General features: G+C 32.2%; 1 protein-coding gene and 1 pseudogene across 3 annotated transcripts; both read right to left on the reverse strand.

The window, feature by feature from the left end:
• Positions 1-6,899: 6,899 nt before the first annotated feature.
• On the reverse strand, positions 6,900-11,870 carry LOC123199220 (lupeol synthase-like). 3 transcript variants are annotated; one of them, XM_044614148.1, is made up of 16 exons: positions 11,812-11,870; positions 11,107-11,311; positions 10,716-10,898; positions 10,326-10,415; positions 9,938-10,220; positions 9,680-9,846; positions 9,408-9,596; positions 9,203-9,316; positions 8,981-9,100; positions 8,662-8,883; positions 8,334-8,390; positions 8,158-8,204; positions 7,924-8,067; positions 7,660-7,837; positions 7,491-7,571; positions 6,900-7,385 (listed from the first exon to the last, which is right to left on the reverse strand). In XM_044614148.1, the coding sequence occupies exons 2-16, from the start codon at positions 11,299-11,301 to the stop codon at positions 7,191-7,193; spliced, it is 2,265 nt and encodes a 754-aa protein (XP_044470083.1). In that variant the 5' UTR covers positions 11,302-11,311; positions 11,812-11,870; the 3' UTR covers positions 6,900-7,190. The 3 variants fall into 3 exon arrangements, with proteins under 3 accessions (XP_044470083.1, XP_044470084.1, XP_044470082.1); XM_044614149.1 differs by having other exon boundaries at positions 11,107-11,325; positions 11,812-11,865; XM_044614147.1 differs by lacking the exon at positions 11,812-11,870 and having other exon boundaries at positions 11,107-11,425.
• A 1,386-nt stretch (positions 11,871-13,256) lies between these two features.
• LOC123198982 lies at positions 13,257-14,842 on the reverse strand (annotated as a pseudogene).
• Between the last annotated feature and the right edge of the window lie 245 nt (positions 14,843-15,087).

Here is a 15,087-nt window from a genome sequence, read left to right on the forward strand (position 1 = left end):
TCGATAAAGTCTAAAACAACTGTCTTCACTAATGTGACTAATATAGTATGCTATTCTTCATATTTGATTTAGAATCTAAGAAATATTTGGATAATTAAAGCAAAATTCTTCATAGCAGTCTTGTTCTTAGATTTGTATGGGGGGCGCATAGACACATACACATATGTATGTGTATTTTAATTTTAACACAGTTTATTCTACACATGTAATTACCGACCACCATCAAAATATTACACAATTTTATTATGAGTTTACAGCTGACTTAATTTCAGTCATGAGTAATTATTGAGTTCCTACACAATTTAGCCATTAATTTAGATTACTGTCTCTTGTTTAAGCATAGTTGGCCTTCAAGTTCAAACGGAGAAGCAGCAACGACATTATAACTCAAGGATTCACCAATATAAGTGGAAAAAGCGTGCAATCTGATAACCCATTTATTATAATCACAGGACCCCCTTTCAATTTCCCAAACCAGATCCCACCCCACTAAACTACCCATACTCAAACCACCCAAACATGATGTCTCCAAGCTCAAGATTAGACCCAAAACCCCATTGGCTCACACCAAATCTACTACTATGTACCACTAAACTGAAACCCTCTCTTTCAACCTATTAACCTAAATAAAACTTAACCCGCCACTGCCACTTGTATTTAGCCCGACTACACACCAAACAGTTAAAACTTATGCTCTATTAATCAAGCCCAGCCCATTTACACAAGCATGTAGGCTTTCTCTCATATATAATATATAGTTTTCAAATTCAGGGCTCAAAGATGAACTATGCCTCCATTTGCCATTGAGTTAGTTTTAGGTTAGAAAGTTGATTATATATAAAATTTGTTACCGAATCAATGGTTATAATCTTCTCATTTCTACAATTCTTTTGTAAATAAAAGTAGATTTGAATCGAACCAAAATAAATTAGCTTGAACAAAGACCAATTTAATATAGTTCGGCTTCAATTCGAAACGTTTAACTCAGTGATTCAAATGGAAGACAATATTGAAGAAGAAGACTTGTTAAAAAGTTAAATTTATCAAAAACTAAGAAAAATTATCAAATAAAAAAAATTAAGAGTTTTGATAGGATAAACCACCAAGCTTCAGTTGAACTATTAAATTAGAATTCCAATTTAATTTCACATATTTTAAGCCAAACTAAATCTGATTCGACCCTAGATTGTAAACCTCACATAAACTCTCTCATTTTTTTTTTTTTTAACAACAATGTTTTAAAGAAGTGACAGGCCTGAAGGAATAGATTTTGACGTGGGTTGAGTGACCAACGCAAGCCAATTGAGTAGGAGAAGTGAGCTAAGCCACGTCATGAATAAATCAACGTTAGTTATGACTTGTAATAGTTGGAAAAAAAAATACCAATTTAAAAATAGGGTTAGATCCGAATTAAATTAATTTGAGTTTAAAAGTCCATTTGATTTGGTGTAACTTGATTCGAATTCTTTTAGCTTGAATTTAAACATAATTTGAATCAAGAGGTTCAGTTGGTTTTGAATCCAAACTGAATTTAAGCTAGAGAGTTTCACTCCCAAGTTGGATAGATGATAGATGACTTGATTAGGTTCAAACTTATTCACTGTTGAATTCGAAACTTATGACACACGACCTAAGACTGGGATGGAAATAGAGGCGGTTATGAGAATTAAAATGGGAGTGGGATAGCATTGCTGTGTAGAAAGAATCACGTAGAAAAATTTGTATTGAGAGTTTTTTTTTGTGGGGAGTCCTGGCCTCTCATATCAGCTTAGTATTTTCATCTTCGAATTGGAGTGTGTTTTTTCTTTAGCGGTTTCCAGTTTATTCCTATTGACAGCATTGTAATGAAATGAATTGAGGAGTGATTGAATATTACATTGATAAATGAAAGAAACATTTTCTGATAACATTCTGTGCTGCCCCCTATTTAAGTTGCAGAGAGGCTGTAGAAATTGCAGCAGCTTCCTTTTCACCGGAAAAACAACCAAGGTTTGCATCATTTTTATTCAATAGTTTCAGCTTTGCTGATCAAAAATCCTGGTACACCTAGTCGCCATTATGATTTGCAGGAGTCAAACAAGTCTATGGAACAATTTTCAGATATTAAATGTTTACTAACAGAAAAAACTGTACCTGTTGCTGAAACTTTTCTTTGTATTACTATAGAAAGCTGCCTTTTATGTCAATCTCATTCTCTTCAATTTTTTTGAAGAACCTAAATTTGTTGTTTCAGCCACAAAAAAGTATACTTTCTGAAAATCATTCAAGTAGGTGTGTTTGATTCTTTGTAATACTGATTTTTCATTCGTTGATTCTTTGTGATCTATTTGTGTGCGTGTGTGTGTGTGTGTATTTATATATATATATATATATATATATATATCACAATGAGATTTTTGATAAAAATGAGAATCTTTGAATTTGTTCATCACAATAAGAAGAAAATTTACAAAAAAAAAAAACAAACTCTGAATTGTTCAGTATATTAATGGCAGATTGCTCCTAAGTTAAGCATAAATGGCCTCTTATCAACCACTAAACATAAATAACTCCAAATTAACAACATAATTAATTATGTTAAACACTGATTTGTTCAATGCTTGATTTAACTATTTCAAAAATGGAATCCTGAAGAAGTTTCGATTCTGCCCTAAATCAATTAACAACATTAATTTTTATTTGTATAAAAAAAATATTAATCATATGATTTCGTGATTTTTGTTTCATTAGGGAATTATTGACTAATTAATTAGCTGAGAGTGAGATGGGCATTTGTCACATAAGAGTGAGGAAACCACTTAGTTTTGGTGTGATTAGAACACTAATTAAGTTTGTACTATATTAGTTAACCCATTATTAGCAAGGTCAAACCACTTTGGAATTTCACATCCAAGGCAAAAAATGCACCCCTCTAGCCAAGAAAAAAAGATATCTTGCATGTACATTAGTAGTCTATTTATTACTATATATTTTAATATTATGTAGTAAGAAACTGTATTCATCAATCAATAGTCCGAGTAAGATTTTCAAATAGAAAATATTTTGATCAAAGAATTATCAATTTTGTCTTAGATTAAGACTACATAGTATTTCATTATTCAAATAAAAATAATTAAATATATTAATTATTTAGTTAATAATAGTAAATTTATATGTATAACAATATTATATAATAAAAAAGTTATATTTTAAATGTAATTCTGTATAATATAATTTAAAGTTAAGATATGATGAGAATAGTAAATTTAATAGTGTCTTGAGAATAAAATGTGAGAACTACAAATTGGTGGATCTATTTATAATTGTGAATAATATTGTGGTGTTAGAATGGTTTTCATAAATTGGTGGATATGTCTTATATTTCTCAAAACAAATGGTAGTTTTTGGCTAATAATGTAAAATGGTGAGTTTCAACTAAAACAAACCATTCCATAATGAAGGATAAAGAGTTACGAAAAAAATAGAAGTTTCATGTAGGCTTTCAATTCCCTTTCCTATTCTTTATTTTTTTGTTTTTTCTTCATCAAATTTGTTCAATGTTTGTTCTGTATAGTTTAATTCAATATAATATTTAATTAACTATTAATTCAAAATCACTCTATCACAAGATGACAGATTATCTATGTCTAATAGTTTATTTTATATTAAGTATATATAGTTTTATTTTTTTGTAATTATCCTTGCAAATACTTCTTCCTTAAAATTTTTATATACACAAGAAACTAATTAATCTTTTCTTAGAGATGTTGAGAATAAAAGTGTTAGAAGTGCAAAGTGATGGATTAGTTTGTAATAGTACATAAGTGTTAAAATTGCAAAGTGGTGAATTTGTTTGTAATGGTACTTAAGTGTTAGAATTACAAAGTGGTGTATTTAATTATAATTAAATCAAATCGGTGAGTTTTATTCAAAACTCATTGTTTCATTATAGCACAAACACGAAGAAGAAAACCTAGCCACAGTGTTCAAGCATCGATCCATCTTCATTCCAAATAATCTCTAGTTTATTTTCCAAGTTTCAATAAAAAAAAATCAAAGAGAGATGGATTGCCAACATGGCAATCGAATCTTCTATATAAATCCTAGTTGTTGTATGCTTAGATGTTGATGATCAATTAATAAAAAAAATTCTCTCTTTTTGTATTTTGGTCAGCCCTGTTATAGTATTTTGTATGGCCTCAACACATATACTAGTTACTAGTAACTAGTAAGCATCTTTCTCATAGTTATTCCCTAAAAAATGTGGCCGCTTTGTTCTATACACTACACGGTAAGTGGACTCAGATATTGAATTTAACTTGTCAATTCTTTTTTCAACTCTTTTCATTAACTTCTCATGATCATGTAACTTTTGTCTATAATAATAATTATTTACATTTTGTAAGGTATCCTTTAATTGTTGCCTATGGTTATTTCTAAATTCTTTCTCTTTTGTTTCTAATAAATAATTTGTAATAAATTTGTTTGTTAGGATTTCGTATAATAAACTTCACGTGATTTGAACTTTCTTCTTAATAAATTTATAAAAGATGGTTATATAGTGATCTTAACTCATAATACATAAAAAAATAATTATAAAAAAGTCATGGATTCATGATTATAAAAAGATTAATAATTTAATTAAATTAAAAATAAATTGAAAAATAAAGAAATTATTGAGAAATGAAAGGGACTTGAAGGAGAAGGCGAGGAAGAAGAAACAACCACCAAAGTTGAAAAGAAGCAATAAAGAGTGAAGACTAGTTTTGTTGTGTGTTTAAGATATGGGAAATTATTAATTTTGGCCAAATTATCCATACATTAAGCAAAAATATCCAATTTTTCTATTCATAAATAAAAATGTTCAATTTTCTTATTCTTAAAATATAAATACTAAAGGAGTTGGGTGGGCCAACAGTAAGCCCGATTGGCCCGGTCAATATCCACGTGGAAACTGAAGTTTGATCCTATTAACAACAACCCATTTAGTTTTTATACTAAAATAGGCTGAGGGACTTTTGCCCACCAAGGTTTGATGCATTGTCAAAGTCTCACCCATTAAATTTTGAAAATTTAAATACCTACCCATAACCTATATTAATTAATATTTTTCATTAGATACATCGGTAAAATAGACAATTTATACCCTAACAAAAATCTAACTCTTAATATTTATTATTATGATACATCTCCTTTTACCTTTTAATAAACCATAGAAATGGTAGGTTTATATCTTTAGCATTTATTGTGCAGTTGTTTTTTCTGTTTTCTCTTAGCTATTTTTCTCAAATTGTATTTTTTTTGAAAATTATATGTATATGTTATGAATATAAAAGTCGGGTTTTAATGTAATTTGATTTTTGCTTTTTTTTTTTAATAAGAGAAATTATACTAAATCGTACTATTTACTGATAAAAATTAAGAATTAATATTAAATAATATCAAATGATACTTCTTCATTTTTAATATTTTTATGTTAAAAAAATCCTTAAATTTTCACATTTTATTTATTTTTCCATATTCTTACCTCTCCACCTTCACTAAATCTCAAGTTATTGGATCTCAAATCTTCACCGTTTCCTTTCATATTCTTTGTGTTTCCTAATTCAAAGTAACTTTTTTTCTATTGTCGATTGAGTCATGAAAGTTGACAAAAACCTTTGGGTTAATAGTTTGAATGGCACTAGTAATTTGATAGTAGGAGCATTCCCTTTCTTAACCAGATTTTGATCAAGGTTAGTTTGTGGGTTGAGTTTGTGAGTTTGGAATTGGTAAGGTAGTCAAGGAGAAGCTTGCACCTATGCATGAACATGCCTAAGAAAAAGCACATGAAACACGTCATGAATTTTTGCCTTAGCTCGTAACTTTTAGTTTTTATGCCACCTTGTGAATCACTTCTTAAACCTGCAATGGTCCAAAGAGTTTAGGTTATAGTTTTTGGTTTCCCTTATGCATGTCACTTGTTTGTATGATTATAATTTCATATAAGCCCAATCTCTTATTTGGAATTGTTGATCAGTTTTTCTCCAATCAACCATTATGTTTATTCTATGTTGGGTCCTTTCTAGATTGTGCTTGAGAGTATGTTAAGTACTTGTTCTCATTCTTAGCATGATGCCCATTGACTTTATCTTAGAATCCTTAGGAAAGTATGATATGTGGAGTGATTAAAGGTAGAGATGGTAATTTAGGGGTTCCGACCCTAACGAGAAAGAGATTCTCTAATAAAAATAAGGAATAAGACAAAGATAAAAAAAAAGTCTCTGTAATTGGAGACAAGTCAAGGACAGAGATACATGTGTCTCTTCCACACCTTGCTCTCATCTCCATCATTTTATATTAACATATTTACTTAAAATACTAATATATATTTTATAGTTTTAGATTATTTATGTTTTTCAAATTTATATAAGTTTTTGTTGTGCATATTAAAATAATTAATATATAATATTTGTGACATTTAAAATAGTGTATTGGTTTTAATTTTACTCAGTTTTGCTATTTAATATATTTATATTGTGTTTAGAAAGTATGAAGAGGAGTTTTTCCCCATAAGTATGGGAAAAGGATTTTTTTTACAAGGACAGGGAGGGGATGAAGATAAGATTTTTCTTTACAGGGAGAAAATGAAGAATCTTTGCCATCTCTATAATAGAAACGGGGATTGATATTCCTTATAGAGACAGGGATGAGGATTGAGATCCTCTCCCCACCCCTCCATGTTGTTATCTCTATATAGGCTTCAAAAGAAGACAAGTTGATATTGGTGTGGCTGTTGCAATTGTACTCAAATTCAACCAATGAAAGCCAATGGAGCTAGGACAAGGGAAGATCGCTAATCACGCATTTTAAATCCCACTCTTTCAATCATCAATTAATCACTTCAACTTGACCATCAATTTGGGGATGTAACCCAACCCTTTGTAATTGAAATGATTCCTGCCAAAATCTATTGATGAACATCATACATGTCTCACAGGTTGTGGTATTAGACAGTACATGTAGTTTGTAGACAAAGTGCGACATTTCTTATTATTTTTGCATCACAGTACTACCACTCTGACATTTCTTATTATTTTTGCACACTATCTTCACTGATATTTTACATCTTCTAACAAACTGGTATATTGTGGTTTCTATATTCATTCTTTCTTCACCGGGTGTGAATGTTGTGACCATTAGTTTCATCTCAAACTTTTATTTTATAGTATTTACACAAATTTAACACGACTTCGATATTCTCCAAGGGCCCATATAGGAAAGATGTTTCGATATGATGAGTAATTTAGTGTACAGTTCTTCATATAAGCTCCTGTAATTTCCTGTTGGGGGAAGTCTCCATCTTCCATCTGTGAATTGATCAACAACCTTATTCCGCGATGGATGGGCGTTGGATCTACTTCAGCCTAAATTAAATAAAACATTTCCCATCAAGTTATAGCCATTGTCAAAGACAACATCATGATCAGTATCATTACGTGATGTTTGTGTAAGATTAGTATAATACTAACCTGTCCTGCACCAATTAGAGCCAACAAAGCCCACGCTGTTTGCACTAAATTTGCTCGGTTACCTTCTAGATTTGTATAAACCTACATATAGGAAAAAGTATTGCTACACTTACACAACACGATCGTAGCTTCTGTTGTAAGTTACGGAATTGATGGATTTTGATGTTACCTCATTTTGGCTGGAAAGATAACTCTCGCCCCATCCACCACAAGGTAATTGCTTTGATAATAAAAATTCACATGCTTTGCGCAACACAGGACTGTTGCTGTAGTTTTTTCCCCAGGCTGCCAGTCCCACTACTGCAAACCAGGTCGCGTAGGTGTAGCAAATTCCCCAGAAACCATACCTAGTTAAGGTTAAACCACAAAATGTAACTATTGTTGGTTGAGTATAAATTTCCAAAAGGTGTAATTGAATTCTAGAAAACCTTACCATGAACCATCAGGCTTTTGTGTGTTTTCGATGTAACGAATTGCATTTAAGATGGACCTATCTATTTCCTTCCTTCGATGCTCAGGATGTAACTTTCTGAAGAGTGTCAAACCTTGAATTGCAGATGAAGTGCACTCTACATACCTAGAGGATTATGTTATTGCAAAATCATCAATAATATTTAAATAAAATGTCACAGAAAAAGGTTAAACTTTGCTGCCAAATAGACATTACTCTGTTTCAACGAAAGCATTTCCAAAGAACTCTGTAGGATTGAACTTCTGCATGAGAACAAGATAAAAAGTAATTAGAAATGTTGATTGAATACTTCCGTTACCTGGTAACAAGTTACAGTCTCTAAGCTGTAATTTGAAACATGTTTACAAAAAGGCAAGTTTTGTCAAATTTACCTCCAACAAACGGTTAGCTCTGCTAGGCTCCCAAGCTGTGAAACCACCATTTCTACTCTGCATTAGACATTATGTAAACATGTATAGTCAGTGAGGCAATACATCTACTAAGACTAGAGAGAAAACATATGCTACTTAGGCAATATAATATTATCTAAAATCTGAACTTAAAACGTTTGTGCTAGGAGTTTGTGAAATCATATCTTTTAGCAGATTTTGTCCATAGAAAAGACTATAAATAGTTTAAGTTCGGATTTGAAGTCTGCATGTCTATAAGTTTTCTCGAGAACATTGACATAAATTGATGATAAGTGGAATTCATGATTACCTGCAAGGAAAGAATAACATTGATGGCATCATATAAGCGCTCTGTTTCCAGTTTTTCACCAACAAGATGTGATGGCATTTGTGAAAATAAGAGTGCAGCCTTTAAACCTTCTGAAGTACAGTCGGAGACTTGCCAACCGTGGTCTTGCGTTGGAAATGGCCATGAACCTTTAGAGATGTGCCTGTACATTGAAGAGAAATTGCCCGAAGGGTTTTCTCTTACCTTTATTTATAGCAACAACTTTTCAGTAAGTTAAAAATTAGATAGTGACAATTAGGGGTATGAAATATTTAATTAGTTGCAATTAAGATTTAATCACCTGCGAAGCTTTTACAAAGTCATGTGCCTTACGAAGTGTTTGTCCATATTCTTCAGCCAGATTACTTGAGATAATTGCTTGGATGGCTAAAGCAGCATCCCACATTTGAGAACCGAGACTCTGCATTATTTTATTGAAATAGAATTCACAAGAGTTTTATCCACGGGCATGTATTAATTGTATAATTTTTTATTTTTTGATAAATCTAAAGCCATCTCTGACCTGAAATTTCAAGCCATCTTCAGCCATCCAATAGTAGTCAGGCAGTCGAGCTAGATGGCGCTTGTATGCCTCTGAATTTGGATCGTCAGCCCAACATGCTACAAGGCATAACACCTGAATGCAATACAATTAATTAATCTGGGAATGTAAAATTTAAAGGATAAGTAACAATAAAGAGGATTTTTGTTGTGTCTAAATTCAGTGCCTTTTCAACAGATCCCATGCAAAGGTATCGGCAATTCTCATGTTCATAATGTAGATGTTGAATTGCAACTTTGAGTGCTTTTTCTCTTGCTATAGAAAAAGGCCAACGAGTCAATAACGGTTCAGCAACGTGGTATAGAAATCCCCATGTTAGATCTTGAATTAAAGGGTGTGGACAGAGGAGATCCTCCTGCAGATTGATCATAAAAAATAAATACATATGCGCTTTGTTAATTAATAAATAAGGAATCCAATTAATCAAGCATTACAGACCTTTGCAACTGTATTTCGGTATTTATTCCAGTTGATAAGATGATAAGGTTCATTGTAAAGCTCTTGTCTTAGTGATCGTATCAATGGTGTGATTTGTCCAACAAACCTCTTTCCATATAGATATGACATTGGCATGTAAACTAACCGACAATAGCATAACATATTTCCTGCATTCACAATTTCAATTAGAAAATTGATGCAGTTGTGGATTTGAATTTAAGTTTGAGGCAAACTACTTGTTTCACAGAAAACATTTACCTGGATGGATGGGGAAGATGTTCGGAAGGAGCCAGACCTCAGGCGGTATAGGGTTGCAGCCAGACCACTCATAGATTCCAAGCACCGAAAGCCAAAACTTTCCCCAAGACGGAATGGCCACAAGACCACCATGATCAAGAATCCACTGGCGGCCTCTGGCCATAGCCATGTCCTCACCATCATCAGCTCCCTCTCCAAGCAATCTCAAGGCTATGTAGCTTAGTGCTGAACCAAACATTGTGCTGTGACCCTCTATGTGTAATCCCCAACCTCCATCTTCATTCTGCCATTATACAATCAGTTTCACATTCAAATAAATAATTTTCAAATATTGAAAAGGATTTGATTACTGTAAATATACAAAATCTTAACTGAAGCAGTATAATACCTGATGATTGTATAGGTAGCGTTTGATTTCCTTATGGTGTTCTGATGACAATACATCATTAAGTCCTCCAGTCACATATAAAGCCATCACCTGCTCATCACATTATTAGATGGTAATCTTCTCAGTAATCAATTAAATATTAAATAATAGGGGAACATATAATTGCTAATTGTAGAAGGGCAATGATATGTGTAAATATTTTTTTATTATTAATTTAAAATCATTCAATTATATTATAATACATCTATGTGTATATATATTTATATACTAAAAATATTCTTTTTAATTATATTATATACACATAGTTTTATAGATCTAATTTCATAAATAAAAACGGGGCAAATATTGTTGTCAAGGAATGATGATAGAAGTGATAAGGAAGGTAATTACCAAAGGCTGAATGTAAAAGAGTGAGCCAGCAGATTCACAAGGCCAGTGGCCATCATGTGCTTGAATGGAAGAGAAAAAGTTTATGGCCCTTCTTAGTGTATTAGTCACTGCTTCCTCTTTTATCTCCTCTTCCTCTTTCACCGTAACTCGTGGAATTTCCCCACAGGGATTTTCCTTTTTAAGCTGTTACATTTCATAACCCACAACCACAAATTAATTCATTAAATTTGAAAGATGTAACTTTTAGCGTCAGTCCAACATCCATAATCAAGGAGGTGTTTATTAATCATTCATGATTATTGAGTAATTACTTAAAAAAATTGCTTGCATCCTTCTTGTTTTATTTTCTACTCTCACAGCATATGAAAGAGATTAATTAAGATTCACACACCTGCATTCTCATCAACAAATCTGCACTTTGTTTAACTCGAAACCGATTCTTCTTAAAATCTCGGCGAACCTTTTCCACTTGGGCAAGTTCTTCAGGGGTTCCGGCCGTCGGATCAAACTCCCAATGCTGCCTTCCGATGTGATTATTAACTGAGCTCAGCCATTCCCCGCCTTGAGCTATTTTCAGCTTCCACATGATCTTTTGTCTATTATGGAAGATCTGTTATTAAAATGGCTAAACATTTATTTTAAAAAAGTAGTATGTATATAGATCAAACAGCAGCATATTTTGGTTTGAGACACAGAGCAATTTGACAAATACTATGGTCTGTTATAATGTATAAAGCGCTTAAGTGTTCTTGTTAATTTTGAGGTATCAATGTCGCAGCGGATAATCCCAGCATGTTGAAAATTGTATGTAAGCAAAAACCAAGAATAAATGAACCACATTCCATCGATAAATCACATTAACAAAATTCTGCTAAAACGGATAACATATGTGTGCATGTGCGTGAGTGAATATTCATTCAACACCACAAGAAAAATCTGTCTACACCGACGCCAGAATCTTACAAAGGTGGCGTCACGATATTATTACAATACTATTAAATATTAAGGTAAAAAGACATAGTTTCTTTCGTGATGAAGATGCATATGGAAAAGGAATCAAATAAAACAAGTAGCAAATGCAGTAGAATTCTCATACTTATTTGAATGGAACAGAAAAACGAAGTTGCCAGAAAAGAGCTTAGAGTTAATTGGTACAAGAGACGCAAAATTTTAGGCATCAGAGTGTCATATTTATAGCTAAGAGAGTGAGATGGAGTCACATGGTGGCCCAAACTGGGAGGCAGGCGACATTTATTTCCCTGAGCGTTTATTTAGAGCGTTCGGTTGGAAGTTGTGAATAGCACCCCTTTGGATTCCCAAGAAATTGTCTAGATATTAATAATGAACGAAGCATATCTACTATTAAATGTATAATTAATATACAATGATATATTTTAATTATCTATTAAAATATATATATATATAAGTATCTAAAAGGCCAAAAGATTTGTTCTCATCCAAGTTTTAATGTATTCCCAACATCACATATATAAAATTTAAAAAACCCAAAATCTCGCTCATAAGTTAATTATTGTTAAAAAATTTTATTAAAGATAAGAATAAAATCGTTATTTTACTAATAATATTAAAAAATAAAATTTATTATGTTTTCTATCGTGTTTATAAGGATTGGATAGACAGAGAGAGAAAGGGTTGTTCGCTGACTGTTTTTTGGTGCTCTTTGTTGTGAGCTGGGGGTCTATCCCAGAAGCAATTTCAGTTTGCTTGATTCCTATTCTAACTTTTCTTGAGCCAGCTTGCTTGTTTTTGGGCCCTTGTGGTTCTTCTGCTTTGTTTATATATAATACAATAAATATATTATTTTATATGATATATATTATTGATACATTTTAATACAATTTTTTTTAAGTGATGACATTGTGAAAGTATTCTCTAAGTGATGATGTTGTGAATAATTAATATTTTTATTATTTAAAAAGTTTATAAAATACAACATGATATCATATGTGATAAGAATTACACAGCCTCACTCAATTTGTCATCATCTCCCAAATGGCAGCCCGTTTTCATCAAATTTATTACAATCGACCTTGGGTGGTTTGGGAAACGGTTGGTGTCGGAATTAATGCAGTTGACTTTTCGTTTTCTTTCAGCTTTTCCTTTTATCATGTTATTAATAAAATTATGTATATAAATAATATATATAATTTTATATATAAATAATAATGTATTATTATATAATTGAATATCATTTTATTTCTAATTTAAAGTTGTTTATGTATAAAATTGTGTAAATAAAAATTATAAGTTTATATCAAATAATATCAAATAATACTTCTTCATTTTTAATTATTTTTCACATTAAAAAATATCCTTGAATTTTCACCTTTTTCCATATTTGTTCCTCTTCGTTTTCCATATTAGAAGTAGAAAAAAACTTCAATTTCACGGGTGAATTCAAATTCAACTCGCTGGAAAGTTTCTCAATTTAAATCAAATGTGCTGATAAAGAACTAATTGATAGGTCAGAAATGGATTACAGAAAGATATCAAAAGTAACGATAGCATGCAGTAGAAACATCACCTACACATTGGAAGAATCCAGAATAAAGCCATTCTTGACTGAGCAATGATGCGGATTCTTACCAGGTTCACAAAGCTGACTAGAGCTTCCAACTTCTCCATTGCCGTTGGTATCCTTGGGATGTAACCTCCTCCTACCAATTGACCAGCAGCCACAGTTTCAGCAAGAGTCGACTGCAATTTCTCAATGCCTTGAGTCAGAGCATCTTCTGCTTGCTGGCATGACTGTCTTAGATTATTAACTTCCATATATTGTGAATCAGTCAGTGTGTCAAGATGCAGCACGAGAACCTATTATCAATGTCAGCTTATGAATCATTGTTATTCTACCTGTGGTGAATGACCTTAGTTAACAGTTCAATTAAGAAGTATGTGAAAGTGGAATAATGTGACACCCTAAGCAAATTTCACACCAGCAAAACATAACAAAGATGTTAAATATCTATGTGCATCCCATATTATTTGAAGATACAAAGATAATACTGGTTAAATAATATGTGATCTTCTGAATTATCGAACATATTTTAGATTACAAAACCCAAAATCAAAACTATCATAAACTGTGTTAAAAATGAATAATGTCCTACCAATGGATAGGACTTTGGGATATTACAAATTTTTACACATATATTAAAGAAAGTGTCCAAAGCTATGGCTTCACCTTTTATTATCCATAACTACTTCAATGGAACAAATTATTTCACTTATCAGATAAATTGAAATATGATTCACCTTGAGAAGCTCAGAAGGGCGAAATCCTCCTCTCCAAACGAAAAACCGTTCAGCTACTGTCTTCCACATGTCAGACATTACATGAAAAACATCTGCTTTTGCAACAGTAGATGTCATGCGGAAAAGTTCAAAATAGCACCCTCCACTAGTATGTGAAGCTCTATATCACTAATATGGTCCTGCAAAGCAGACCTCAGTTCACAAACCTCAGTGAGGACTTTTTGTTGAATGCAAGAAGAAGAAATGACAAAAAGTAGCGTTCTATAAGCAACAGGAACTACAGGAAATCAAATCTCAATGAACAGATTCAGCACATCAGAGCTCATAAACATAGCTGCATAACACAACATCATTTTTCATGGAGGTATAAAGTTTGCAAAGCGTTGGAAACTTATGATTCTGGACGGCTGGAATCTATTGCCAGGAGTATTTTTGAGACATTGATTTATGGACAGCATCGAAATGACTTCAGTGCTGATGAAGAAGGGATGTATTTTTTCTTATGTACTTGAAATGATGGTGGAAAAAACAAAACTATGAAAATATCAAGGGAATAATGCTTTGAAGGGAACACGATTGTACAATAAATATCAGGAGCATACCATGAGTGGTGGTGGTGGTAAGCTGGTAGTAACAAAATTCCACAAACAGTCTTGGCTCCGAGATTTAGATATCAAAATATGCAACTCGAGACATGCAATTTCAAGAAACAGCAATGTTTTATTAGAACTTATGACTCCTGCAGAAAGAATAACCAAAGGAAGAAAATATTCCCAAGACACATGGCAGAAAGGTAAAGGAGCAGATGGCAAACTCTCAGTCGCATAGACCACCAAAAATAGGGAGAACATGTGGCAAGCAAGGAGAGAGCTTGGCTGTTAGGGGACATAAAAGCAGTGGAGAGGAAGGAGAAAATCATGAATGATTTTACAACAAAAATTGGGAAAATTAGGGGAGAGTTGCAGGCCTCTCGAAAGCCTTGCAAATTTGTTATCTTTTAGGTTATGAATTGCGTATTTGAGAGACATTTTCAATTTCCGAAAAATAAGATCCAGTTTGTATTGAACTGATATTGTTTGTCTCCATACTATCTCAA

Source organism: Mangifera indica, chromosome 16, assembly GCF_011075055.1.
Source record: "Mangifera indica cultivar Alphonso chromosome 16, CATAS_Mindica_2.1, whole genome shotgun sequence".
Classification (NCBI taxonomy): domain Eukaryota; kingdom Viridiplantae; phylum Streptophyta; class Magnoliopsida; order Sapindales; family Anacardiaceae; genus Mangifera; species Mangifera indica.